The sequence below is a fragment of the Podarcis cretensis genome (assembly GCF_951804945.1).
Source record: "Podarcis cretensis genome assembly, chromosome: 10".
In the NCBI taxonomy this organism is placed as follows: domain Eukaryota; kingdom Metazoa; phylum Chordata; class Lepidosauria; order Squamata; family Lacertidae; genus Podarcis; species Podarcis cretensis.
The window spans coordinates 68130437-68156953 of NC_137179.1; the positions used below are offsets into that span (position 1 = coordinate 68130437).

At 41.5% G+C, this 26517-nt stretch overlaps 1 protein-coding gene across 1 annotated transcript in view; it reads right to left on the minus strand.

Annotated features, from left to right (window-relative positions):
• The window catches only part of SLC2A13 (solute carrier family 2 member 13), a 98691-nt gene that overhangs the window by 62968 nt on the left and 9206 nt on the right, over positions 1 to 26517 (minus strand). Inside the window, exons 2-3 of the mRNA XM_079994218.1 lie at positions 12823 to 12982; positions 9898 to 10106 (exon numbers count right to left, since the gene is read on the minus strand). Of these exons, the coding sequence (XP_079850344.1) occupies positions 9898 to 10106; positions 12823 to 12982 (369 nt within the window). The remainder of the gene's footprint in view (positions 1 to 9897; positions 10107 to 12822; positions 12983 to 26517) is intronic.

Below are 26517 nucleotides of genomic sequence, written 5' to 3' on the forward strand. Positions count from 1 at the left end.
TTTCCTATCAAATAACATTAAAGTGTTTATTTATTTGATTTGTCATTTTAAAATTATATCTGTGGTCTATAAACCTCTATAAAAGTTTTTCAAATCAAAATAGCATGCGTAACTAATTATTTCTCCAGAATTTTCCTATTATGCTATTCAATACAGTTTAATTGTTTGAAACAGAGGTTTTAATGCTCACTTTATTACAACTGTACAAAGACTATGCATCTTCCAGTAGGGGTTCCAGAGCTTATTTCTTTATTCCAAGTCTTCCTCGGATACTTAAGAAATCAACAGGAAAATAACATGGTGCCAAGGTCATCCTGCTCTGATTTAATTATTTCTGTTGGAATACAGTATTGTTCTACTCTCCAGCACAGTTTAAATTACCCGGGTGTTTTGTTAACTTCTCACAGGTACAGGGCATGGCTATTTTCAAAGGAATGGAACACCTTCAATTATGTCAAAATATTCTATCATATTATAAAGTCTAGAAACATCACTGTAACCATTTCTTCTCAGGATTAAAATCAGAACGTCAAGCCACACTTCCCAGAAAAAAAAATGGATGATTGAATAAAGGCCCCTTTCCTTGTTTTCTTAGCAGAATGAGAGCCATGCACCATACTTCATCCCTGCCAGCAATGAAGTTAAATATGGAAGAAACAAGTTCTGTAACAAGAGCTAAATAATACAAACCGAAAGGGGCTGGTGGGGAGAATGATGCATGACAATGATCTTTTAAAAAACCAACTACACTGTGCTGACCCCATGGGAAGTCAGCTATGTCTTATTGACCCTGACTGTGGAGTTACAGCTTTAAAAGCAACAGGAACTGTCCTCCCTCAAAAAAAACCCAACCCTTAAACAAAGCTTAGGCTGCTATCCTGTAACCACTTACCCCAACAAACACAAAGAAATCGACTTCTGAGTAGACATATTATGTGTTGTACTGTAAGTGAATTCTTATTGAGTGTCGGCTGTAGAGCAGAAGACATGTCTAAGTCTCTTTGAACTAGATGAACTCTTTTCCAACTCTACCATTCTATAACTCTTTGTAAAGTGTTAACCTTTTGCATTTTCCATTTGGGTCGGAGATTCTGCATTTATTGTGTAGCAGTATTCTGGTTTCACCAGAAGCGGCTTAGTCATGCTGGCCACATGACCCGGAAAAACTATCTGCAGACGAACATCAGCTCCTCGGCCAGTAAAGCGAGATGAGTGCCGCAACCCCGGAGTTATTCGCGACTAGACTTAACTATCAGGGGTCCTTTACCTTTACCTTAGGGATGCGGGTGGCGCTGTGGTCTAAACCACTGAGCCTAGGGCTTGCCGATCAGAAGGTCGGTGGTTCAAATCCCCATGATGGGGTGAGCTCCCGTTGCTCGGTCCCTGCTCCTGCCAACCTAGCAGTTCGAAAGCACGTCAAAGTGCAAGTAGATAAATAGGTACCGCTCCAGCGGGAAGGTTAACGGTGTTTCCGTGTGCTGCTCTGGTTTCGCCAGAAGCGGCTTAGTCATGCTGGCCACGTGACCCGGAAGCTGTCTACAGACAAAACGTCAGCTCCCTCAGCCAGTAAAGCAAGATGAGCGCCGCAACCCCAGAGTTGTTCGCGACTGAACTTAACTGTCAGGGGTCCTTTACCTTTACCTTTTATGTGCAGAAAATACTTTCTAAAGTGTATCTGACCTCAGACAAACTCAGCACAGGAAAAATACATTCTGGTTGCTTGGAAAAAAGGAAGAGAAAACCACAGTGCTTCCAAGGACTACCAGACAACAGGGCAGAAGCAGTACACATACACTAAAGGGGGAAACAGCAGCTCTTTAGGACTCCAGGGATTCCTATTGCCCAGCGTCCAAACAGTTTGTTAAATATTTATCTAGATGACTGATGCTGAGTGAAAATGTTATTTTTCAGATTATCATTTAAGTACTCAAGCAAACACAATTAACCAAACATTCATTTGTGAAACATGTAGTCATAAGAATAAATATTTTAAACCATTAAATCTGATACACTGATTAACCTTTCCAAGGGTTATAATATTTGTTGTATAATATTTTGTAGTTACTACTATTCTGGAAAAAGTCAATAGAATTAGAAAATCCTTTAGTAGACGTGCTTTAGACTTCAAGTTATCTTAAATTTGTAGATTTTTTTAAAAACTGAGGGTAGATTAAATTTTTTAAAGTAAGGGTCCCTAATGGCCTTTGTGCATATTGCCATTCTTGTTGCTAGGATACACTGAAAAGGATTCTACAAAAGGTTGGACGATGATGAACTCAGAAGCAATCTCACTGATGCAGAGAGTATACTTCAGCTTCCCCACAGCTGAAACCAAGCTCTGGAAAACCACAAAAACATGTTTTAGAAGCAGGGCTGGCCCCCAATATTTTGCTGTTAGCGGTGAAGGGCTGGCACTCTTTCCCTATTCCACATTCAAAGACTGAATCTTACTTCAACAATGATAGCAGATTAGCATCATTCACTGCACCTAAAGTACCAGGCTAGGTCTGGGGGAACCGGAGAGGCTACATAGCATGTACAAGCTCTGTCCTCCAACAGAGGGGAATCGCCAAGAGGCTTAAAAGTAACAACCCCTGAATCTGCCACTTGACCCAGTTGCCTCATCCAGCCCTGTTTGGAAAGGAGTTGTTGTTGCTGCTGCCGCCGCCTACCACTGTACTAATTCATAGGCTGCTTTCAAACCACTGTACATGGTAAACCACTCCGAACACCAGTACAAGTCACACCATCTACATGTATTATTGCTTTGCGTAATGCTACGATCACGGCTGTAAAAAACAATATTAGTTAAAACTATGGCACTCGCTCTCACAGGAGGCAGTGATGAGACTCAGGAGTTGTATGTTCTGTATAATTCTTATTACAAAGCACTATAATAAAGGTCGACAACTCTTCAATATTCCCTTTTCGATGTTTATTAGGAATAAAAATATATGCTAGACCCCATTTTCCTTTCAATTAGATTAGTATATCCTCATATTTAATCTTCCATCAATCTACATAAAATAATTAGGAACAATTAATATGATCATTGGGGACGCAGGTGGCGCTGTGGGTTAAAGCCTCAGCGCCTAGGGCTTGCCGATCGAAAGGTCGGCGGTTCGAATCCCTGCGGCGGGGTGCGCTCCCGCTGCTCGGTCCCAGCGCCTGCCAACCTAGCAGTTCGAAAGCACCTCCGGGTGCAAGTAGATAAATAGGGACCGCTTACCAGCGGGAAGGTAAACAGCATTTCCTTGTGCGGCTCTGGCTCTGGCTCTGGCCAGAGCAGCGATGTCACGCTGGCCACGTGACCCGGAAGTGTCTCCGGACAGCGCTGGCCCCTGGCCTCTTAAGTGAGATGGGCGCACAACCCCAGAGTCTGTCAAGACTGGCCCGTACGGGCAGGGGTACCTTTACCTTTACCTTTAATATGATCATCAATATCATTATACTTTATTTTGTGGGTGGGTGCATGATTCGCTGTTTGCTGCCCAAAGCATATCATCATCTTCTGTTTTACACATTTTAACTACTGTTAGTATGTACAGATGCCGCCAACTATGCTATGTGCCTGCAGGAAGCTCTGGGCTAGGCAGGATCCAATGTCATTTCACAAGGCATACTCCCCCAGATGGATGGGTGTGTGATTCATGTTGTGGGGTAGGCACAACCAGTTGCTGATTTAATTTCTTATGAGCATTTCATAAGCAAGATAATTTGGACCAAAAACAACTGTTCTAGGACTCAAAGGTGGGAGTCCCTAGTCATGGAAATATACTATATGGGGCACTCCAAATGCTATCTGGGGGTTCAGGGATGAATGAATTTTCATTCTTTTCAGTGTTTTGAACTTGCAAGCAAATAAGGAACTGGGAACTAGCAACCTACTTGAGCACTGTTTTTATGTAGCATCAGGGTTCCAGATCCCAGGGCATGGCATACAATACATTAACTCTGCTGAAACTACACAGGCCTGGATTGGCTTGAAAACTCCCCAGGAGTCCTATATATGCTGCCTGGAGTTCAACGGAAGCCAGGAAAGATATAAAGGCACAAAATAAAACAGAACAGGCTCTGAAACAAACAAGGGTAAATTGCTTCTTATAAGGTGGATAATGAAATGTTGAATGGCAAAATTAGGAAAGGGGAAAGCCAGCTGAAGTAGAAACATTCAAGGCATGTAGGAAAAGCATGTTTTTAAGAGCACTTAAAGAACCAAACTATCAGAAAACCAGGACCATGGGGGCATGCTACCCTCATGTTGTGGCCAGCGCTTGCAGCAGTAGACTGGCACAAACCCTCAGTCACCTGGGGCTTAATGCTTTCTTCTCTTCAGCCTGGCATAGGATACTAAGAAAGGTTATTTACTCGAAGGCTAAGGCTTGAATCCTATGCACCTTTATTTGAAAACCAGTCGCTTTGAACAAAGTACATACCGTATTTTTTGCTCTATAAGACTCACTTTTCCCCTCCTAAAAAGTAAGGGGAAATGTGTGTGCGTCTTATGGAGCGAATGCAGGCTGCGCAGCTATCCCAGAAGCCAGAACAGCAAGAGGGATCGCTGCTTTCGCTGCGCAGCGATCCCTCTTGTTGTTCTGGCTTCTGAAATTCATAATATTTTTTTTTCTTGTTTTCTTCCTCCAAAAACTAGGTGCGTCTTATGGTCTGGTGCGTCTTATAGAGCGAAAAATACGGGGTGTGAACAATAGACATACAGTATATACTGAATATACATGCATGATTGGGGTATAACAGGTGTCTAAAAGCAGTGGGTGGCAGCAAAATAGTGTTTTTCAATGAGATACAAAGTGAAAGTCCATGTCATTTGGTTGGTAGAATCATGATTTCAGTTTGTCTTTTTTTTAATAACAATTCAAAAATATCAATGTGTGGCAAATGCAAAACATGACAACTTTAACCTTTTCTGTGTTCATACTTCCATAAATAAGGTATTGCCAAAATTGTAACTTCAGTTTAATACATCTGTTTGTACTCCTTTTCAAGGCTGTTGGACTGTAGCTATATCCAAACATTTTCTTGCTCTGCATTTACAAATGCTGTAAGCTACTGGGAAAACTGTTTTCCATTGTCATAGCAATGGAAGCTAAATACTATAAAGCGCAGCACTTTTGAAATAAAATGTGAATAAAGATGTTCTATGCAGGCATTTCTGTAGCTATTCACTTGTTTAGAATCTGCCATAAACTGTCATTTTATTCTTGCTTCTAACAGATCTAATTTAGTTTTAACAAAATGTTAACACTTCAGAGCTCCCTCTTAGAACTGCTTGTTCGCTCTTATAAAAAAAAATGCTAATATGCAAGAGAATAATCCAATTCCAGTATAATCACTGAAGTCACAGAAAACCACTCAAACACAATAGAGCTTGAGCTTTAGTTCCATTGTTTATAAGCAATCTTTTTGATGCAAAAAATAGCACAATGTTGATATTGTTTGTATTTCAGCCTGTGATGTAAATTCAAGAAATCTCCACCCCTGCATAATGAAATTTGTAGTAGTACTAAGGTTCATGTGATGCCTATCCCAGCTTCATGTTAGGGAAGAGGAAATCCTAAGAACAGAACTCCTCTAAAGCAGTGTTGACAACAATCCTTGACCTGAAAGCCAAAGTCATAACAGAATGAACACAAACAAGAGCACCGAATATCACTGCATTCGAAGCTCACTAAAACTGCTAGCTCTGAAATTTTAAGATCTTCTGAGTTTTTAAGGAGGAAGGAACTTACCAGAAACCCTTCATCATGACTTTCCAAAGTCCCATGAGCAAGAAATATATTAATAAATTGAAGTTTGAGTAGTCAGGGCTGCATAGAGACCAGACTTACCCTGCTAATATCTGTTTTTACAGGAAATAAGAATTACCGTATTTTTCGCTCCATAAGGCGCACCTGACCATAAGGCGCAACTAGTTTTTAGAGGGGGAATTCAAGAAAAAAATATTATTTAAAGGGAGCGCTGAGCAGAGCCTGTATGCATCCCAGGCTCTGCTCAGCGCTCCCTTTCACGAGCTGTGTGGATGGCTGCCCTTCTCCCTCCTCGGGGAAAAGCCCCCAAGAGCCACACACACACTCTGCACGGCTCTGTAGAGGAAGCGCTGCGCAGCGCTCTCTCTAGCTGTTCTGGCTTCTGGGGTAGCCCGTGAAGCGTCCGCAGCGGAGCAGGGAGCCTTCATCCCACTGCTCTGCGGAGGGTCCGCGGGCTACCCCAGAGCTGCTCAGGAGCTTGGCGGGGCTGGTGGGGGAAGCCTGGGTCGTCCCCCCCCCAGGCACAAAGAGCAGCTCAGGGAGGGAATTCCCCCATTTCCCACAAAAGCCCACAAGAGCAGCACACCCTTTAAGGAGCACATGGCTCCTGCGGGCTTTTCTACGAGGAGGGAGAAGGGACTGACGCGGCCAGTCAGTCCCTTCTCCCTCCTCGGAGAAAAGCCAGCAAGAGCCGCATGGAGCTTGTGTGCGGCTCTTGGGGGCTTTTCCCGCCTGCCTCCCCCCTGCATTCGCTCCATAAGACGCACACACATTTTCCCTTGCTTTTTAGGAGGGAAAAAGTGTGTCTTATGGAGCAAAAAATACGGTATACATTAATTTGCTTATATCCATACACTATAAATAAGAGGCCAGTGTTTCAGAATCTGTTTTACATCTTGAAAGGTAAATGAGGAAAATCCTCTTATATCCTCTCATATCAATGTCAGGAGCTTCTTCACCAATGCAAAATTCACTTTAAGAAAAATATATTTTTCCTAAACAATTATTTGGGTACAGTACCAGAAGGAACTTCTTGTGTCATTTTTAAGAAACCTCATTTTACCATCAATGAGAAAAACAAAAATTGGTAATATCTCAACACAAACATTTAACAACCCTTGAATCACAATAATTTGATTTTATTTCCATTTTTAGAATAAACTCTGATCCAAGAAAAAGCCATAAGCCATTTCCCTCTTATGGTCAACAGCACATAATATTATATTACATATTTAGTGCGCAGAACTGCAAGTGAGTAAATGCATAAAAAAACTTAACCTATGATTCACTTTAACACTCTTATGTCAGACCCACATCTCTCCATGGAAAAATCATCATGGGCTAGACGCCAAACAGCAACATTAAGCAGCACAGTTTGGGCAAGCCCAGAGGATTTTTATTTTATTTTTTTTAGCTACGGACCCCGGAGACTTAACACAAACAGCTCTTAAAAGTCCACATGGTTTCAGAAGTGGTTTGCAATACTGCACAGTTTTAATTCACAAAAACAGAAGCCAAAATCTCTTGGCAGAACTAGTTGGGGGGGGGGGGGCTTTCTGGATCTCAGCCTAGATAACCGCCACAATCCAAAGAAACCGAAACACTTGCATGGGGATCTGTAAACACAGGCCACAGAAGAGATAGGCTGTTTTGCAGATTTTAAGATTTCACCCCTTTTCCAGCACTGGGAACTGCTGTGGTAGAAACAGACTGCATTCAAGTTTTTCATCTTGGGACCAAGTAATGAAGGCTTGGGATGGAAAAGATTACCGTATTTTTCGCTCTATAGGACGCACCCGACCATAGGACGCACCTTGTTATAGAGGGGGAGAACACGGAAAAAAAATTCTCCCCCTCTCTGCTCAGCTCCCCTTCAGCGAAGCGGCAGGAGAAACGGAGCCCCTACCATTTCTCCTCCCGCTTCACTGAAGGGGCGCTGCGCAGCTCTCCCTCTCTGATGAAGCCAGGGGAGTCTTGCTCTCCCGGCTTCAGCAAAAGGAACCCGAAGCCTTCGGAGTGCAGCGGGAGCTCCTGTTGCGCTCCAGAGGCTTCAGGCGGCTATCCCTGAAGCCTGGAGAGCAAGAGGGGTCGGTGCACACCGACCTCTCTCACTCTCCAGGCTTCAGCGAAAGCAACGCGAAGCCTCTGGAGTGCGGAGGGAGCGCTCCCTTTGCGCTTCGGAGGCTTCGCGTTGCTATCGCTAAAGCCAAGGAGCCTGAATTCGCTCCATAGGACGCACACACATTTCCCCTTCATTTTTGGAGGGGGGAAAGTGCGTCCTATAGAGAGAAAAATACGGTACCTCACTGCCCACTCCAGTTGGACTACTTCACAGCATCCTCCTTACATGGCCACCAACTATAGTCCATGTGTTGGTAACCTCAAGGCTGGATTACTGCAATGCCTCTACGTGGGGCTGTCCTTGGGGCCTGGTATGGAAGCGCCAACTGGTGAAGAATGCAGCAGCCAGATTGCTCATGGGGGCATCTGGCTGACAACATATGAAAGCATTGTTGAAGAATCTGCACTGGCTGCCCATCTACTACAAAGCCAAGTTCAAGGTCCATGTATTGAATTACAAAGCCCTGGACCATTTAGGTCCAAGCTACCTCTGAGACCACCTTAACCCTTCTATCCCAGAGCAGCCAGTGGGATCACCTGCAGAAGCATCAGTGGACATTCCCCCTAGTTGGCATGGCTCATTTGATAACAACAATAGACCAACCCACCTTCTCTCTGAAGAAGCATCTAAAACATGGGTAGGAAAACTAGGGCCCGGGGGCCAGATCCGGCCCAATCACCTTCTAAATCCGGCCCATGGACGGTCCAGGAATCAGCATGAGTAGAATGTGTGCTTTTATTTAAAATGCATCTCCAGGTTATTTGTAGGGCCTGCCTGGTGTTTTTACATGAGTAGAATGTGTGCTTTTATTTAAAATGCATCTCTGGGTTATTTGTGGGGCATAGGAATTTGTTCATTTTTTTTTTCAAAATATAGTCCAGTCTGAGGGACAGTGGACCAGCCCCCTGCTGAAAAAGTTTGCTGACCCCTGATCTAAAACATAAATCTGCTTCTTGCATTTCCCTGTCACTGGATCTATACTGTACACTGCCAGTCCGTGTTTATATACTTTTTAACAGATTAAAAAAACTAATCCTGTTAAATAAACTCTAACAGAGACTGGTATAAATGGGGAAGTTCAAACACTAGCAGCATGGGTTGAAAAGTTTATTCCATTCACGAACATGTTCACTATGACTGAAGTCTCACTCCCGTTTGGTTATAGAAAATGCACAGAAGTGGCTGTATAAGGCAAGTATAATTTGCATGACCCAAAAGCTAACAGCAGCAACTCACGAGAATTCAATATGCTAGTTGGAATTTGCCAGCTTTTATTTCTTTGTAACCATACTGGGAACCTCACACGTCAAAATCCACTGCGAATAAAGAGAGGCAACAGACTGAAAGGTCACTGTAGAATCCCAAGTTTTAATATCGCAGTTGAAGGATATCAGAGCTAGCGTGCACTTGTGAGTTACTCCTGCCAAGCAATTATATAATTAGGTTGTGACAATTAGAATATATACACCTAGTCAATTGAGAACAGAACAAAAATTATCCTTCAAATTATTAATTTGTTTGAAAAAGCATATATGGCTGATTCATTATATTGGCTTCCCCTGTTTAACTGAATCCTTGAAACTCATTAGCAATTCTTAAGACAATTATAATTTCATTATGTTAAAGTACGGAACCAAGTCTGATATTAACATATTAATTTCTTCTGAAAAATACCAATAGAATTGATGTAGGAGCAAGGCTGTATAAAGAATAGAGCTTAGTTTAATCTTATTTTCACTGGGAGTATGGTTAGAACCAGTTAGGATTGCCTGAAACCATGGGTTGCAAATTATTGATTCTTCTTGTTTTTATTGTTATTATGTATTTTGTGTTTTAACATTGTGATTTTAAGTTGAGAACTGCCCTGAGACCTGCAGGTGCTATACAAATAATATTAGTAGTAGTGGTAGTAGTAGTAATAATATAAAATCTATTTCAAACTAACCTAAAATACTGTTAACACTGTCACTCATTAATAAATGTACAAAGAAAGCTGAAATTCAACCTTACCTGCACCAACTTCTTTTTCTTCCTCTTCTATGTTATTCTTGATGCTATCATATTCTTCATCTATTGTTTGATTACCCCGCATCAGAGACAGGATTCTTCTTGCCTTTTGAGTCTGTCCTTTTTGAATAAGCCAACGGGGGCTTTCAGGAAGAAAGAGGAAGCCAAAAAACTGTATTACAGCTGGAACTGCCGAGAGGCCCAACATATATCTGGGGGAAAGAAAAGAAACATTTTTAATGCAAATTTATCAATATTCTCTCCATGAAGAACAGCAAGGCTTTAAGCCACTTTCTGAATACGCTCAGTATTTCTCTAAATAAGCATATGGAGGTAACATAGTTTATATCCTGAGATTTCCGTCTCAGACGATTCCAAGAACTGTTGAACAGGTTTTCAGTTGTTCCCTGCAGACATAATTTTAACATTGCTGTTTGCAAATCAGTTATTTCAATTACTGTTAGATAACATAAACTTAGCCCAAAGTTAACTTATATTAGATTGAGAACTACAATTACAGTGGTACCTCGGGTTAAGTACTTAATTCGTTCCGGAGGTCCGTACTTAACCTGAAACTGTTCTTAACCTGAAGCACCACTTTAGCTAATGGGGGCCTCCTGCTGCTGCCGTGCTGCTGGAGCACGATTTCTGTTCTCATCCTGAAGCAAAGTTCTTAACCTGAAAACTATTTCTGGGTTAGCAGAGTCTGTAACCTGAAGCGTATGTAACCTGAAGCGTATGTAACCCGAGATACCACTGTATTTACATGTAAAGGTAAAGGTAAAGGTACCCCTGCCCGTACGGGCCAGTCTTGACAGACTCTGGGGTTGTGCGCCCATCTCACTTAAGAGGCCAGGGGCCAGCGCTGTCCGGAGACACTTCCGGGTCACGTGGCCAGCGTGACATCGCTGCTCTGGCGAGCCAGAGCCGCACACGGAAACGCCGTTTACCTTCCCGCTGGTAAGCGGTCCCTATTTATCTACTTGCACCCGGAGGTGCTTTCGAACTGCTAGGTTGGCAGGCGCTGGGACCGAGCAGCGGGAGCGCACCCCGCCGCAGGGATTCGAACCGCCGACCTTTCGATCGGCAAGTCCTAGGCACTGAGGCTTTAACCCACAGCGCCACCTGCGTCCCATGTATTTACATGTATCAAACAGCAAATACGCTGAACAAATGCAACTCCAGACCAACTAAAGAGGCCTACAACTACAGTGGCATGACAGCTGACATACAGTGGTGCCTCGCAAGACGAAAAGAATCCGTTCTGCGAGTCTCTTCGTCTAGCGGTTTTTTCGTCTTGCGAAGCAAGCCCATTGACGGCTTAGCGGATTAGCGCTATTAGCGGTTTAGCGGCTTTTAGCAGCTTAGCGGCTTAGCGGATAAGCAGATAAGCGGCTTAGAAGGGGGGGGGGAGGAAAAAAAACCCGCAGGAACTCGCAAGACATTTTCGTCTTGCGAAGCAAGCCCATAGGAAATTTGTTTTGCGAAGCACCTCCAAAACGGTAAACTCTTTCGTCTAGCGAGTTTTCCGTCTTGCGAGGCATTCGTCTTGCGGGGCACCACTGTATTATTCTCTCCCATTATGGATCTAATATAGAAGACAATCACAGCTGTCATGTGTCAGGGGACTGCCATCAGAACAGGGGAGGGAGGCAGGGGAATACAGAGAGCCTCCGAGGTTTCTGAGGAGCAGCTCCTCGTCCAGAGGTGGGGAAAACCACACCTCAAGTGGAGTAGAGAGGGAATGGGCCAGCCAAGCGAAGAGAGGGCTCGAAGATGCTACTGAGAGCCCAAGCGCCTCACCTAGCCCGGCTGGCCAGGAGGCACACACGTGACTTCCGTCACCCAGCTTGCACAGGGGTGTGAAACGCAAGGAGGGGAGGAAGATTTGGGGTGTCTAAGTTCTTATGTTGGGGGAGAAGCCGGAAGGGGCCACTCCTGGATTCTGCAAGTGACTAAGACAGACATGAACTTTGTGGTTATGCACTGTAAATAGTTTGCACCACCATCCACATCTGACATCTTCTGAAGCCATCCAAGCTGGTGGCTGTTGCTACATTTAATGATTTTTCTAGATGACAGACAGAAGATGGTCCATTCAAAACCAAGCAATTAAAAATTTTTTTTTAGCTTTGGGGATTCTTAAAATTAGTTCTCTGGGTAACAGGAGAATCAAGACTTTACATGATGTTATACTGAGAACCATAGAATTGAAGCCATGGGTCTCCAAGAAAGCTAGCATGCATCTTGATTACATTTGCTATAGATCTTGCCACCCTGCAAATTACAATGTTGAAAGATAAAATCCGTAGCTCCTTAATTCAATCCATTAGAAATTTCAGCTGGATTTGCTGCCATTATTCAAAGCCAATTAGCATTCTAAGGGCACCAACTTAAAACCACAAAAAGGAAGATTCCAAGTGTGCAAAAACAAAGTCTACATTTAAATCATTTAGATTTGCATCTAAAATTGTTGGGTTTAAAATAAAAATGTAATCTGTAAAATGTAACACATTTGGATAGTTTCTTTGTCACCTATTATTATTCATCATCATCAATCTTTATTTCGGTCCAAAGACCCAACAAATCGTTACAAAGCAATACACAATTCATACAGGGATCCAGGTTAAACAAGCATTTTGTTCAGAATATAGGGATCATTGGTTCTTGCAACCACCGATAAAAACTTTGCCACTATTATTATTATTATTATTATTATTGCTCCTTATTGTGATTTAGAAAGGGTAATTAATTTTTTTCACTAAAGAGTACAAAAGACATTGCAAACAAAAAATGTATCTATATCGTGTGTATACAAATACATATTTGTGTGTACTACACACACATTTCACACACACAGCATGTGAATCTAAATGGCAGTGCAGCTCTCACTTTACTTTCAATAACAAACAAAAAGATTACACTAACCTCCATCCATCCTTTGGAAGATAACTGAAGGCTCCATCTATAACGCTTGCAAAGAACTGTCCTCCTGTGATGAAGAGTGTGTTTATAGTCACTAATCTGCCTCTTAGATGAGGTGGAGCAACTTCTGCAATGTATACTGGGACTGTCATGGAAGCAATACCTGGAAGAAAGTAATTAAAATTCAGTATGAACCTATTTACAAAGAAGAACTATTATTTTATCATTGGCATGTGTTATCTACAATCATGACACTCAATCATAAACAGGAGGAAACGTTCTACCTTTCAAATAAGTAATCAAACCAAAGTACATGCTATATAAATATAGCATGTTTACAGCGCATCTGAAAGATAAGAGTTCCAAACAGAGGAGAAATCATTTGATCGTGAATACAGCATAAAGAATTGCACTGCAAGTTGAAAATAATCAGATAAAAGAGATTGTCAATAGATAAGCAAACAGAAGCTGAACATGTAGGAAGCGTGGTGACTATTTATATGTTTGGAGGGATTTATATCCCTCATCTCAAAGCATAATACAAAAGAATAGTAGCAAACAACATAGCCGACTAAAAAAGGAATGAGATGTAAGCAATCCATTAAGGGATATCTGTAACCATTAAAAATCATCAAAGGCAATTAAAGCCTAATAGAACAGGGCATATGTCATCTGGCACCTTAACATATCTTAGCCCAATATCAACCCGGGCTACATTATGACTTCCTCATACTGGTGTATTTCCATTGACATGAACTAAATTACCAGCAGGTCCACAAAGCACTTTATTAAAATAGATTTCAGTAACAGGCATTTACCAAATTGCTACAACTTCCTAAGAAAAAAGTAAGCTAACTGGTTTTTGTGGCTGTATTTTTTATGTTGTGTTTTTTCCAACTCATGTCTCAAAGCATACCTAGTACTTAGAGATTAGTCTAAGTACTTAGAGAGTTAAGAATATTATAATCTTATATCCATCGAAAACTTACTTATTCTGCCAATTCAGCTGTATCAGATGCTAGAAACCCACCCCTTTTCGAAACCAAAGCCAGAAGAACTGTATCAGATACATTTTGTCTTTGTCTTCACAGGGAAGAGCATAGAGCAGATCTCTGTGCATTAACTAACTTTTGCAGAAATGGAGTCTTAAGAATTAATTAAAATAATAATAATTATTTTTTTAAAACATGCTAAGAAGTCCAGTGACCCACTGAATTGTTGGCCCATACTTTATCTGCACTGAGTTCACATAAATAATTCAATTCCAGGTGAGTTGAGCGCCGGGCAGCCTCTGTGGTACAAACTGTATTTTATATGAATTACGCTCTTCGCTACTCTTGGTTCTCAGTTTGGCTGCCTTGGCATGGATTTTGTTGCACGACTAATATCTTGAACCTAAGAACACTAAGATTTTTAAAGACAGTAACGAACAAACAAAAAAAGCTTTCTTTTGAACAGCCTCAATAAGCTGAACTGCCATACTCTATGTTCTTCAACTTTGGGTACCCAGATGTTGTTAGGCTACAACTCTCAGCATCCCTAAGCTATAGCTGAAGATGATGGGACCATATCTGGGCAGCCACGGTTGAAGAACACTGTGTACTGAGCTTGCAGGACTCTGCAAGGGACAAAGTAGAAACATGTAGCAGAAACTCTCCCAGCAGCCATTTGTACATGTTACAACCAAGACGAAATCCCTTTCATCTTCAAATGCTTTGTGATAGATGAGCCCAGGCTACTCATGTCAGCTTCTCCAATTTGTGGCCACCGTTCAACAGATACCTGCCAGCAGCATATTGTACACGGTATTATGCTAGCCAAACAGATGGCCTAAACCACCAATTACAGGAAATTATGAGAGAGGATAAATTGGAAGATACAAAAGAGCTGGTTATGGTTTTCAGTTCCACACAACAAAGCTGCTGGAACCTCTCTTCTGCCAACTCTGTCCCCACCATGTTAAACTGAAATGGGATGAAGGAGTGCAAGTTAATACTTAAGGACACAATTAGAGTTAGAGCCAAACTAAACATTACAAAATGTGCATTATCTGCATTGTCTTTCTATATATTTTTTCCTCTGCCTTCTTTCTAAGACTTGGCTTCTCCCTGCCAGCCACAAATCAAGGGGATGGCAGATGGTGATTCACACATTATACAATGTTTACATTACAAGGTAGGAGGAACGGTGGCAGCTTTGAACATTTTAATGTCTATTTTCCCCCTTTAAGATCCTCCAGCTAATTCAACTTATTAGCATTACACACTGCTTTTCAAAGTCTATCATTCTCATTGTGAAATGTTTGTAGTATGGGAAAATATTTCATTCTAGAGAAAGAATTTGTAGCAGATACAAGTTTTTAGGTGATGTACAAGTTAATAAACAACCAAGTAAATATGGCTGCTTAGTTATACTCATAAGAGCCAACTCCTAGGGGCCAAGGTCCCACTGTGCCCCCCCCCCATAAATTATTTGATGGGGCTGCACCCCCAAAGCCTTTCATTAATTTTTAGAAAAAATAATACAATACGAAAAACTTGTGTTCATGTTCTGAATGAAGACCCGTGACATGCTTCAGAAATGTACCAGAAATGACAGACATTAACATGAAATTTATTAGTTACGATGGTATATTTGAATTCCAAAGTCAATCTGAAGTTCATGAATCACAAATACAGATAACTTTAGATAACTTTAAAAAGAAATAGATATAGTCTTATTACAATGATATCTGCCAATGTTAGCAAGTTTCTGATATTGTATGTCCTAAGATGATGATGATGATGCTTATTATTATTAATTTATACCCCGCCCATCTGACTGGGTTTCCCCAGCCACTCTGGGCGGCTTCCAACAAAACACTAAAATACAGTAACCTATTAAACATTAAAAGCTTCCCTAAACAGGGCTGCCTTCAGATGTCTTCTAAAAGTTTGGAAGTTATTTTTCTCTTTGACATCTGATGGGAGGGCGTTCCACAGGGCGGGTGCCACTACCGAGAAGGCCCTCTGTATTTCTTACAAGAGAAATACAAAAACTTGGTTGTATATTCATTCATTTATGCATTTTATTTGTATGCCGCTTTTCCACACACACAAAACACATGCTCTAAGTGGCTTACAACAAAGAAAACATGAATACATTTCAAAGAAACACCACAAAAACATTTCATAATAACATAGCGCAAAACAATAGCAAATATACTAATATACAAAATCCCCATTATCAACATGATAAAGATAACAAGATTACTTAAACAACACACAGCATCCAACAGTGAAAATAACAAAAGATGTGTCATATCAAGCACAGGGTTGACACTTAATGAGTTAAAGAACACATCCACCAACTCATGTTCCAGATGTGGCTGTGAAGATAAGAGGCAGGTCACTTCAAAGTAATGCTGCTTCTTATACACATTAACTGAATCAATTAATGTCATATCAAGCAGTGCACATTAATTTATGTGAACTATATTTAGATAATACAGGACATTCCTAACAAAAGATAGTTAATTATCCCTGTGTTCCAAAAGGGGGTGTTTAAATTACACCTTGGCATTTTCCAATAAGCTTTTGTTAGTCTAAATAAATGCAGTTGCTCTGGGCAAGTACATCAGCATCAGTATAAAGGAAGAAGCTATGAATATAACAGCCACTGATGTGGGGTCAAAAATGCTCCATGAACGACTATCTACTTTGAAACGACTTGTTTCATAAATTAAACCAGTGGTATAATTCTAGACAAATTCAAGTCAGATTAGGCAACCGGAAGGATATTAGACAAATCTTTAAGATGTAAACAATATAAGCGCAGATTAGGCAACCGGAAGGATATTAGACAAATCTTTAAGATGTAAACAATATAAGTGCAGCGTTATCCTATTGCACTGCTAAATATCTTAGGATACAACCAGCCAATCACCCCTCAGATTTGGTTTTGAGACTTTGCCATTAACAAAATCTGACTGGTGACTTAGCTTTATGATACTGCCACATTTATTATACTATTTTTGAATAGTATTTTTGATTCGTATTAAAAAGGGATGTGGGTGGCACTGTGATCGAAACCATTGAGCCTCTTGGGCTTGCTGATTGAAAGGTTGGCAGTTCGAATCCCCGTGATGGGGTGAGCTCCCGTTGCGCTCCTGCCAACCTAGCAGTTTGAAAGCACACCAGTGCAAGTAGATAAATAGGTACTGCTGCGGCGGGAAGGTAAACGGTGTTTCTGTGCACTCTGGTTTCTGTCACGGTGTTCCGTTGCACCAGAAGCCGTTTCCTCATGCTGGCCACATGACCCAGAAAGCTGTCTGTGGCCAAACGCCAGCTCTCTCAGCCTGAAAGCGAGATCATAGAATCATAGAATCATAGAGTTGGAAGAGGCCACAAGGGCCATCGAGTCCAACCCCCTGCCAAGCAGGAAACACCATCAGAGCACTCCTGACATATGGTTGTCAAGCCTCTGCTTAAAGACCTCCAAAGAAGGAGACTCCACCACACTCCTTGGCAGCAAATTCCACTGTCAAACAGCTCTTACTGTCAGGAAGTTCTTTCTAATGTTTAGGTGGAATCTTCTTTCTTGTAGTTTGGAACCATTGCTCCGTGTCCGCTTCTCTGGAGCAGCAGAAAACAACCTTTCTCCCTCCTCTATGTGGCATCCTTTTATATATTTGAACATGGCTATCATATCACCCCTTAACCTCCTCTTCTCCAGGCTAAACATGCCCAGCTCCCTTAGCCATTCCTCATAAGGCATCTTTTCCAGGCCTTTGACTATTTTGGTTGCCCTCCTCTGGACACGTTCCAGTTTGTCAGTGTCCTTTTTGAACTGTGGTGCCCAGAACTGGACACAGTACTCCAGGTGAGGTCTGACCAGAGCAGAATACAGTGGCACTATTACTTCCCTTGATCTAGATGCTATACTCCTATTGATGCAGCCCAGAATTGCATTGGCTTTTTTAGCTGCCGCGTCACACTGTTGGCTCATGTCAAGTTTGTGGTCAACCAAGACTCCTAGATCCTTTTCACATGTACTGCTCTCAAGCCAGGTGTCACCCATCTTGTATTTGTGCCTCTCAATTTTTTTGCCCAAGTGCAATACTTTACATTTCTCCCTGTTAAAATGCATCTTGTTTGTTCTGGCCCAGTTATCTAATCTGTCAAGGTCGTTTTGAAGTGTGATCCTGTCCTCTGGGGTGTTAGCCACCCCTCCCAGTTTGGTGCCATCTGCAAATTTGATCAGGATGCCCTTGAGTCCATCATCCAAGTCGTTGATAAAGATGTTGAATAAGACCGGGCCCAAGACAGAACCCTGTGGCACCCCACTAGTCACTCTTCTCCAGGATGAAGAGGAACCATTGATGAGCACCCTTTGGGTTCGGTCAGTCAGCCAGTTACAAATCCACTGAGTGGTAGCATAGTCAAGTCCGCATTTTACCAGCTTCTTTACAAGAATATCATGGGGCACCTTGTCAAATGCCTTGCTGAAATCAAGGTAGGCTACATCCACTGCGTTCCCTTCATCTACCAGGCTTGTAATTCTGTCAAAAAACGAGATCAGGTTAGTCTGACATGACTTATTTTTCAGAAATCCATGCTGACTATTGGTGATCACAGAATTCCTTTCTAGGTGCTCACAGACTGTTTGCTTAATGATCTGCTCCAGAATCTTCCCTGGTATTGATGTCAGACTGACTGGGCGGTAATTATTTGGGTCCTCTCTTTTCCCCTTTTTGAAAATAGGGACAACATTTGCCCTCCTCCAGTCTGCCGGGACTTCGCCTGTTCTCCAGGAATTCTCAAAGATGAGTGCTGCAACCCCATAGTTGCCTTTGACTGGACTTAACCATCCAGGGGTCCTTTACCTTTCACTATTTTTGAGTGGCTAGGATCATTCAAAAGAGCAAAGCCAGAGGAAAGGGGCACTAGGAACAGCAGCAACACAGAGGAGGAAACAATCCCTGTAAACAGATGAAAATGTAAAGGAGCTACACTAAAGGGGCTATTCAGGAAACAGTGCATCCATTGAAAACCTCCCTTTCTCCCCAAAATTAATCGGCTACACTTCAGCTCAGCCCTCCCAGCTATGCTGGTTATAAAAGATTACCTTTAGCTGTTCCTAGTGTGTCAAGTTCCCCAACTTGCTCTTGCTGGTAACTAATGAAGTTCTACCTTTTAAACAATTATTTAATTTCAGTATGTGCTGCCTCATCTCTTTCACCTCCTGGTTAGCAAACTCTCAGTTCCAAGTCACATGGGATGAATAAATCCTCAGGCTTTTTGCTAGCTGCTGGGCAGAAAGGTCTATTAACACTTCTGATTTTTCCATCACCTGCATGACAGTTTGAGATAAGGGTTTTTACTGTTCAATTGCAGGATCTGGAAGGAGTGTTAATAGACGCAGTAGAAACGCAGAGGTGGCAGGGTGTGTGTGTGTATTCAACAATATACTATAGTATTTTCTGCACAAAAAGCCACCATTAAAACAACTGGCATTAAGAACTGCTCTCACCAGTTGTTAGAAGTTGAGTGTGACCTGCCTGCTTCCCTATCATATTGTTGGTATCCTCTGGCTCAAAAGACGATAGACCACCTCTGGGGGTGAAGTCAAACCACTGCAATAGCAACACCGAAGTGACCTCTCTATGGTGCTAGCCTGGACAGTGTGTATGGAGGTCCTGGTAGTAGTAACTAAATTTTAGTCAGAGTAGACCCATTGAAATTAATGGACCTAACTTAGTAATGTTCATTCATTTCAACAGGTCTACTCTGAATAAAATATAATTGAATATCACCATAAGGAACAAGCGATTTAATCCTTCTATGTGTTTATTTTGGGGGCAATAGCATTCCAAGCCATGTGCCCATTACCTTTCATCCTCTCCCTTTTGACATTCTGGTTGGTTTTTGGCTGGCTGAGATGGTTTTATGATACTGGTATCAATCATTCGTTTTGTTTCCTTCTGCTGCTTTTATCTGTTCTATTTTATCTCACTAATGTACGCTGCTTAAACTTTTGTATTTCCCCCCCAAGTTGCATTGTTTTAGATGCTAGATCCCTTGGATTTAGGAAAATGAGGGTTGTAAGTCTTAAATAAAAAATATTAGCAACAGTAGACTCTAGACTATTACATTTGGAAAATTTCCTTTAGATGTATCTTTTTTCATGGCAAATTGAGCCAACATGGTATAGTGGAAGTGGGAAATCAATGCTTACATCTACAATACTTTAGGATTTCACAACATGACCATTAAGGTGGGTGCCATCATATTTTCACCTGGAGCCTTGCAAGCTCTTGAGATTATCATACAAATCCAAATATTCCAAACATCAATGGGAGAATAATTGGAAGAGCTTTTAAAACCAATTTGAACTCCGTTTTTATAGTATGTATTGTTTGAAAAAAATAACCTGAATATAAATATGTTGGTCTACATTTATCTCATAAAACTGAATCATGACCATCTGTCAGACAGATAAAAGCTACTTTAGGTGTGGGCATTATAAATACAGTAGGCTGCATATTGTATTTATCATTATGAGGTTCCAAATGAACCCACGACTAGCTACTCATCACGGTGCAGAAATTTAGGAAGTGTAACTTGGCAGGATCATCCATTGAGCCCATATGGATGGTCCTGTACTTCAACAAGGATATTTACTTTCCATCACATTCTATTTTAGCCAGCACTATTTTGTACAGTTACTACCATCTGCTGCTTCTTGAAAACACTTGTTACAGCCATCTTATGGCCATATACTCCGAACTCAGTCCCACTTTGTTCACTAGTATTTAATGCCAAATCCATAAGAACTGCAAATCCATAAGGATTGCACCCAACAGAAATCTGGCTGTTTCTAAGCAAATAAAATTCAGCAGCATGATTCAAAGATTAAAAATGTGTTCTTAGGTTATATTCAGTTTCTTGTTGTCCTTGTTGCTGGCATCTATCTGTCTTGGGAGACAATGGAAGGGTGCACCTTCAGGGGTAAAATCAAACTGTTGGCGAGTTATAGCACCTGCTATGGCTGTAGAGACCGATATGGAAGAGACATGTATTGTTGCAGGAGGGTCAGATGAAGCCATCTGGTTTTGCTGCTGCGGATGCACAATGGTGTTTCTTCAGTCTGCACTCCTCCCAGCAGTCATACCTCCTCTAGTGACTGCTATGGATACACAACCTGCCTTCAGGCATTGTAACTGTCTGCAAGGGATTCTCATATGGCGGGTTTAATGTTGCCAGCCTTCATGTCAAGATCTCAGACATCTTTGTAACATGGAGTTGGTCTGCCAACAGGCCTAGTGCCTGAAGCCAACTCCCCACAGAGCATGTCCTTGGTGATCCTGCCATATAAATTCAATAAATAAATCTTCCATTCTGTGGACATGACCAAGCTGGCATAGACATCACTGAGATCAGAGTACAAAGATGCTGGGAATGCGTGCTTCGGAGAGCAGATCATTGTTTGGTCCGGCTATGCAATGCTCAAAATTTTCCTAACGCAGCACATATGAAAGGCACTGAGGCATTGGTCCTGGTGGATGTAAGTTGCCCACGACTCTTTCCCATAAAGCAGTGTGCTCAACATGCAAGCCTGGTAGTCCTTCATCTTGGTATTGGTCATTAGCATCACATTCTCCCATACCCTTTTGGAGAGGCAAGCTATTGCTGTAGCAGCCTTGCCAATACACTTGTGCAGCTCAGCATCAATGGAAAGGTTGCTGGTTATGGTGGAGCTCAGGCAGACAAAATTGTCTAGGACCTCAAGCATGTGGTCACCACTGTTGATGCGTGTTTAGATTACCCACATTTTTAAAAAAGCTTTCAAGCTCTTGGACGTGCTTGGGGGGGGGGGGGAGGCCCACTTGATGTGCCAGTTTTGGAAGGCTAGAGATTGTCCTGCAAAAGCATCCCTGAGCCTTGCAGAGGTGGTGCACTGAGCAGACATTGCCCAGCAAGCAAAGTGGAGAGCTTAAAAGATCTTTTTGCTCCAGGTAACCACAAGTGGACTCAGAATGAAAAGAGCTTTTAAGCTCTCTGTTATGCTTGAGATTTGATTTGTAGAATTTTAACCATCCTGCCTTATACCACATTTGTTTGAAATCGTGCAAGACTAATTATTATTATTATTATTATTAATTGTTATTTATACCCCGCTCATACAAATGCATGTAATATGAGGGATTACTGAAAAATAACCCAAGTGGCAGAGTAATAAGTGATTGGCTGAATTGTGCCCTACTAGGGTTTGGCACTTTTTATGTCTATTTCAACGGAAGGATTAAGCATGTGCTGAAATCTCTCCTATTCATTCACAGGTTTGAAGGGTGCTTGACTTAATTTCCACTCTACCTTCTTGTAGCCTGTCTTTCTTATGGTGTTTCAGTATCAATTTTGCAGCATAGTTATAAAGTGGTTAGGAGACCAAAGGTATTTATTTGCCAGGATGCCACAGTGGCTCATTCATGCTAAACTGATTTTGTAAAATTGGGGAGAGTGCAGAGGTAATATAGCATGAATAGCAGAGCAAGTACAGCACCATGAATAGCAGAGGAAGACAACTCCTGTACTTTAATATATGAACCACTCTCAGGCTTTGCATTTTAGCGTGGAAATTTCCTAAAATGCAATCTCCACAGCTAATTCAAAAGGACTCCTTCTACATATAAAACTAGATTTTAAGATACTTAGCCACTTTAGAGGAAATCCAACACTGAAGATGCAAGAGAATTATCCAATATTAAACTTCAAGTGCCTTCAGCTTCTTTTTTGCTTCTCTGCAGACCAAAAGACACTTTCATTAATAATTTTCTTTCAATGTTGTGCTCATGAACTACACCCTAGGCTTGAGTATGAATCATTGTTATTGAATGGAAAGTGACTGGGAGAGGGAAAAGTTGGATAAAAATGATGCCTTAAACTCACTAGAAAGTTAACATCTTGAAGGAGGTATATTTTTATCATGTACCTACTAAACCAACTGCTCAGGAATGGTATTATACAAAGCAAAAACGAACAAGGAAAGCATTATTAGAAGCTTATTTATTACAATAATTTATATCTTGTTTTCCTGGATACAAGTCCTTCAAAGGCAATTTACAAGTAACATTTAACTACTTTTAAAAAATCACAATAATATGGACATACTGGTGTCATCGCCCGGGACGCAGGTGGCGCTGTGGGTTAAAGCCTCAGCGCCTAGGGCTTGCCGATCGAAAGGTCGCGGTTCGAATCCCTGTGGCGGGGTGCGCTCCCGCTGCTCGGTCCCAGCGCCTGCCAACCTAGCAGTTCGAAAGCACCTCCGGGTGCAAGTAGATAAATAGGGACCGCTTACCAGCGGGAAGGTAAACGGCGTTTCCGTGTGCGGCTCTGGCTCGCCAGAGCAGCGATGTCACGCTGGCCACGTGACCCGGAAGTGTCTCCGGACAGCGCTGGCCCCTGGCCTCTTAAGTGAGATGGGCGCACAACCCCAGAGTCTGTCAAGACTGGCCCGTACGGGCAGGGGTACCTTTACCTTTACCTTTTTACTGGTGTCATCAGGATCCTTCCATCATGGCAGCTGTTAGGAGCATAGCCGAGTGACAGACTCTATCATGGGGAGCTGAGAGTCTTGCCAGAGCAAACCCTGATGTCTCCTTCCCTCTTTGCTGGTATGTTTGAGGTTTGTCACAGTAACAAAAGGCTTTTTCCACTGACAGCTATTTATCAAGCTTTATTAATATGAGGGACTTTAAGAAGGTAGTTTGCATGTTCTCTTCTACACCAGCTTTACAGACCTTAAAAAGTCTTTTAAAAAAGGTCCCTATTCCACAGGTTCAAGTCCAACTACAATCAGACACAGGAGTGGTATCCTTCCTGTTTAATTAACTGAACCTGGTAACCTCCAATTCAGAGACCCACTCAAGTCAATTTTGGTCCAGTGTTCAGTCACTTTCCATTGGGGAGAATGAAGTGATTAACTTTATCTTCCTTTGTCTAATGACTGCTCCTCGAGCCAATAATTAAAGAGAGCATAAAAGCAATGAACACCGAGGGCAAATCAAGAAAAAAGACAAAATCTTAATACATGAAGTCTAATCTATATATAAACTAGTCACAGCTTCTGAATAAAAGCTTATGCCCCTACAACATGTAAAAGTACCTGCATCAAGTGTCCTATCCTATGACATGGATGGTTAACGTTCTCAGTTAATACTTAAATATTTTTCATATTGGGGCAAGAGAGGGAAATAAACTCAAAGCAATTACGCAGCAAAAACACATTGTCTATAAGCAGACACCGAAATGCTGAAAAACCAATGCCGTTCTGAGGAGCACCCTATCGTACCAATACACGGGCTTGTGGCTGCGCCACACGGGCCTGCTTGAGGCATGTTTTACCAATCTTTTACAATGCTTAATAGATTGTATGAACAGTTTTGCAGGTAGTGATAATAATAAAATGCCTTTCCAACTGTGTGGCTTCTTGCTACCTAACATCTTTTTTTAAAAAAGCGGCTTTTACTCTGCTGCAGGGGTGCACATTATATTTTACTGTTCTACTGATTTTATTGGTTATGTGAATAAGGAATGTGCAAGGAACAAGTCTCTAAAATCACCATCAGATCAGTAGGAAATGAATGCTGGTTGCCTTCACTGCAGGAATATTACTACACCCTAATTAACACTAGCAAATGAAGGGAGTCCATGAATTGCTCCTGATCTTTTAACCATGGTGAAGAGATCAGCAGCATTACGTCTGTACCAGCTCTACATCTATTTGGGCAACAGTTCGCCCAGGGGAATAGAAAAAGTGCTGCTGGTTGTCTGGGTAACCAACCATTTCAAGGATAACTAAAACAACCCTATAATGCAGCTTCTCGATGACACATGTCACTTCACACTCAGTTTCCAAAAAGCTTATTGCTTGACAGAATGCTTCATTATCTTTTTCACATCACCATGCAACAGAATGAGAAACCATGGAACAACAAAACGTATCCCTGTGGAAGGGTTCTTGTACGATGTCATTAAAAACTGGGAACTGTAATCAGATCTCCAAGTAGATTATGTGTATAATTTCAGGGATTTAATACGCCGACATGAAGCAATACTCAAAGTGCAATGAATCATGTCAAACATCTGCTTGCTGTTTTCCAGGCAAAGAAACAATGCATATTACCAAAATGTATTTGGTACGGTAATTAATTGCACTTTCCAAGTTGACTTCCCTGGAAGCTGACATTACTGCAGTCATTAAGAATCTGAAACTGTTTTAGCATTGAAACCTATGCCCTTCTGTTAAATCTCAAGTCTTAGGTTTTCCCAAATATAAACAGAAGCATAAAACAAACGTAAAGGACTAGTAGAAGTGGACAGAGAAGTCACTACAAGCCTCATTGCCTCAACTCTGCATCTTCCCCTTCTACTTATCTGAGAATCCCAGGTTTACTCAAGCACATACACAAAAAGACAAATATTTTCAATAGAAGTTGTTCTATTGTATATACTATAGAAAGCATCTAAGCTGGACAGTAAAGGAAATTTAGCGTATCTATCTACTTTGCTTCTACTTGCAAAACATGACTATCTCAAGTCCAGAGTTCTGCAACTCCAGCATGCTACGAACAGGAAAATTTGGTTATCTTCACTGTTTTACTACTACGTCAGTAGCAGCCTTCTTGCAACCAGTCTCTGGATTTTCATTACAACATGGATGACACGCTTAAACACTCCAAATATCAATCCCACAGACAGAAATAGGGACCTCAATTTCTGTAGATTTCCAATTATTCTGCTCAAGTTTTTCACCTTGAAAATATCTGTCGCCTTCTAAGGGCAAGATGTTATACAGCAGTCAAGTAATTTGAATAACTTACACATCTTAATTTAAATTCATGTGCATCTACTGATTTCCCTAATGAACCAGAAGCAGTTCAAATACTGGAATGCTCATTATGCAGCTTCCAAAGAGGAACAGAAAACCCACACCTCATTTGTATGTCTTACAAAGCAGTCCCTGTACAGAAGATGTACTGAAGAACAACAGTCAACATAGGTTGACTGTCAAGTAACAACAGAAATCTGTTCATGCATTAGTAATAAGCATCACTCCCATTATTTACTGCAGACACTGGCTGTCAGTACATAGCCCCCATTAATTTGGTAGCTGCTGCACTTCAAGTTTGACCTCTCGTACTGTAATCGCTCCTAGCCACACTGAGTGGATGGAATGGATTTTTAAAATCAGATTTAAAAAACAAAAACAAATAAAGCACGTTTCAAAGCAACCTAATTTGAAAGGAAACAGAATAAAAAATATGCTCAAGTCTTAACTTAGGTCTTAAAAATTATTCATAAATGTCTGCCAAACAAAGAGTTAAAAATCAGTGGTGTTCTGAATAGAAAAATGAGATAGTGTCATGTGCTGTATCATGCCCAGGCTAAGGGAGTAGCAACTCACAAATCCTAAAATCCAGGGTATACCCTCCCGTGTATCAGGACATCTGCTGAGGCCACATTTCTACTCCTTTTTTATGCCTTCCAACTACTTGAGTTCTGCACTATTTTCTGTTGTCTAGTTATGACTATTTATGATTTGACTAGTCAACCAGCATAGGTATGTACTTTCCATCTCATTCTATTTTGTCCAGCGTTATACAGTGGTGCCCCGCAAGACGAATGCCTCGCAAGACGAAAAACTCGCTAGACGAAAGGG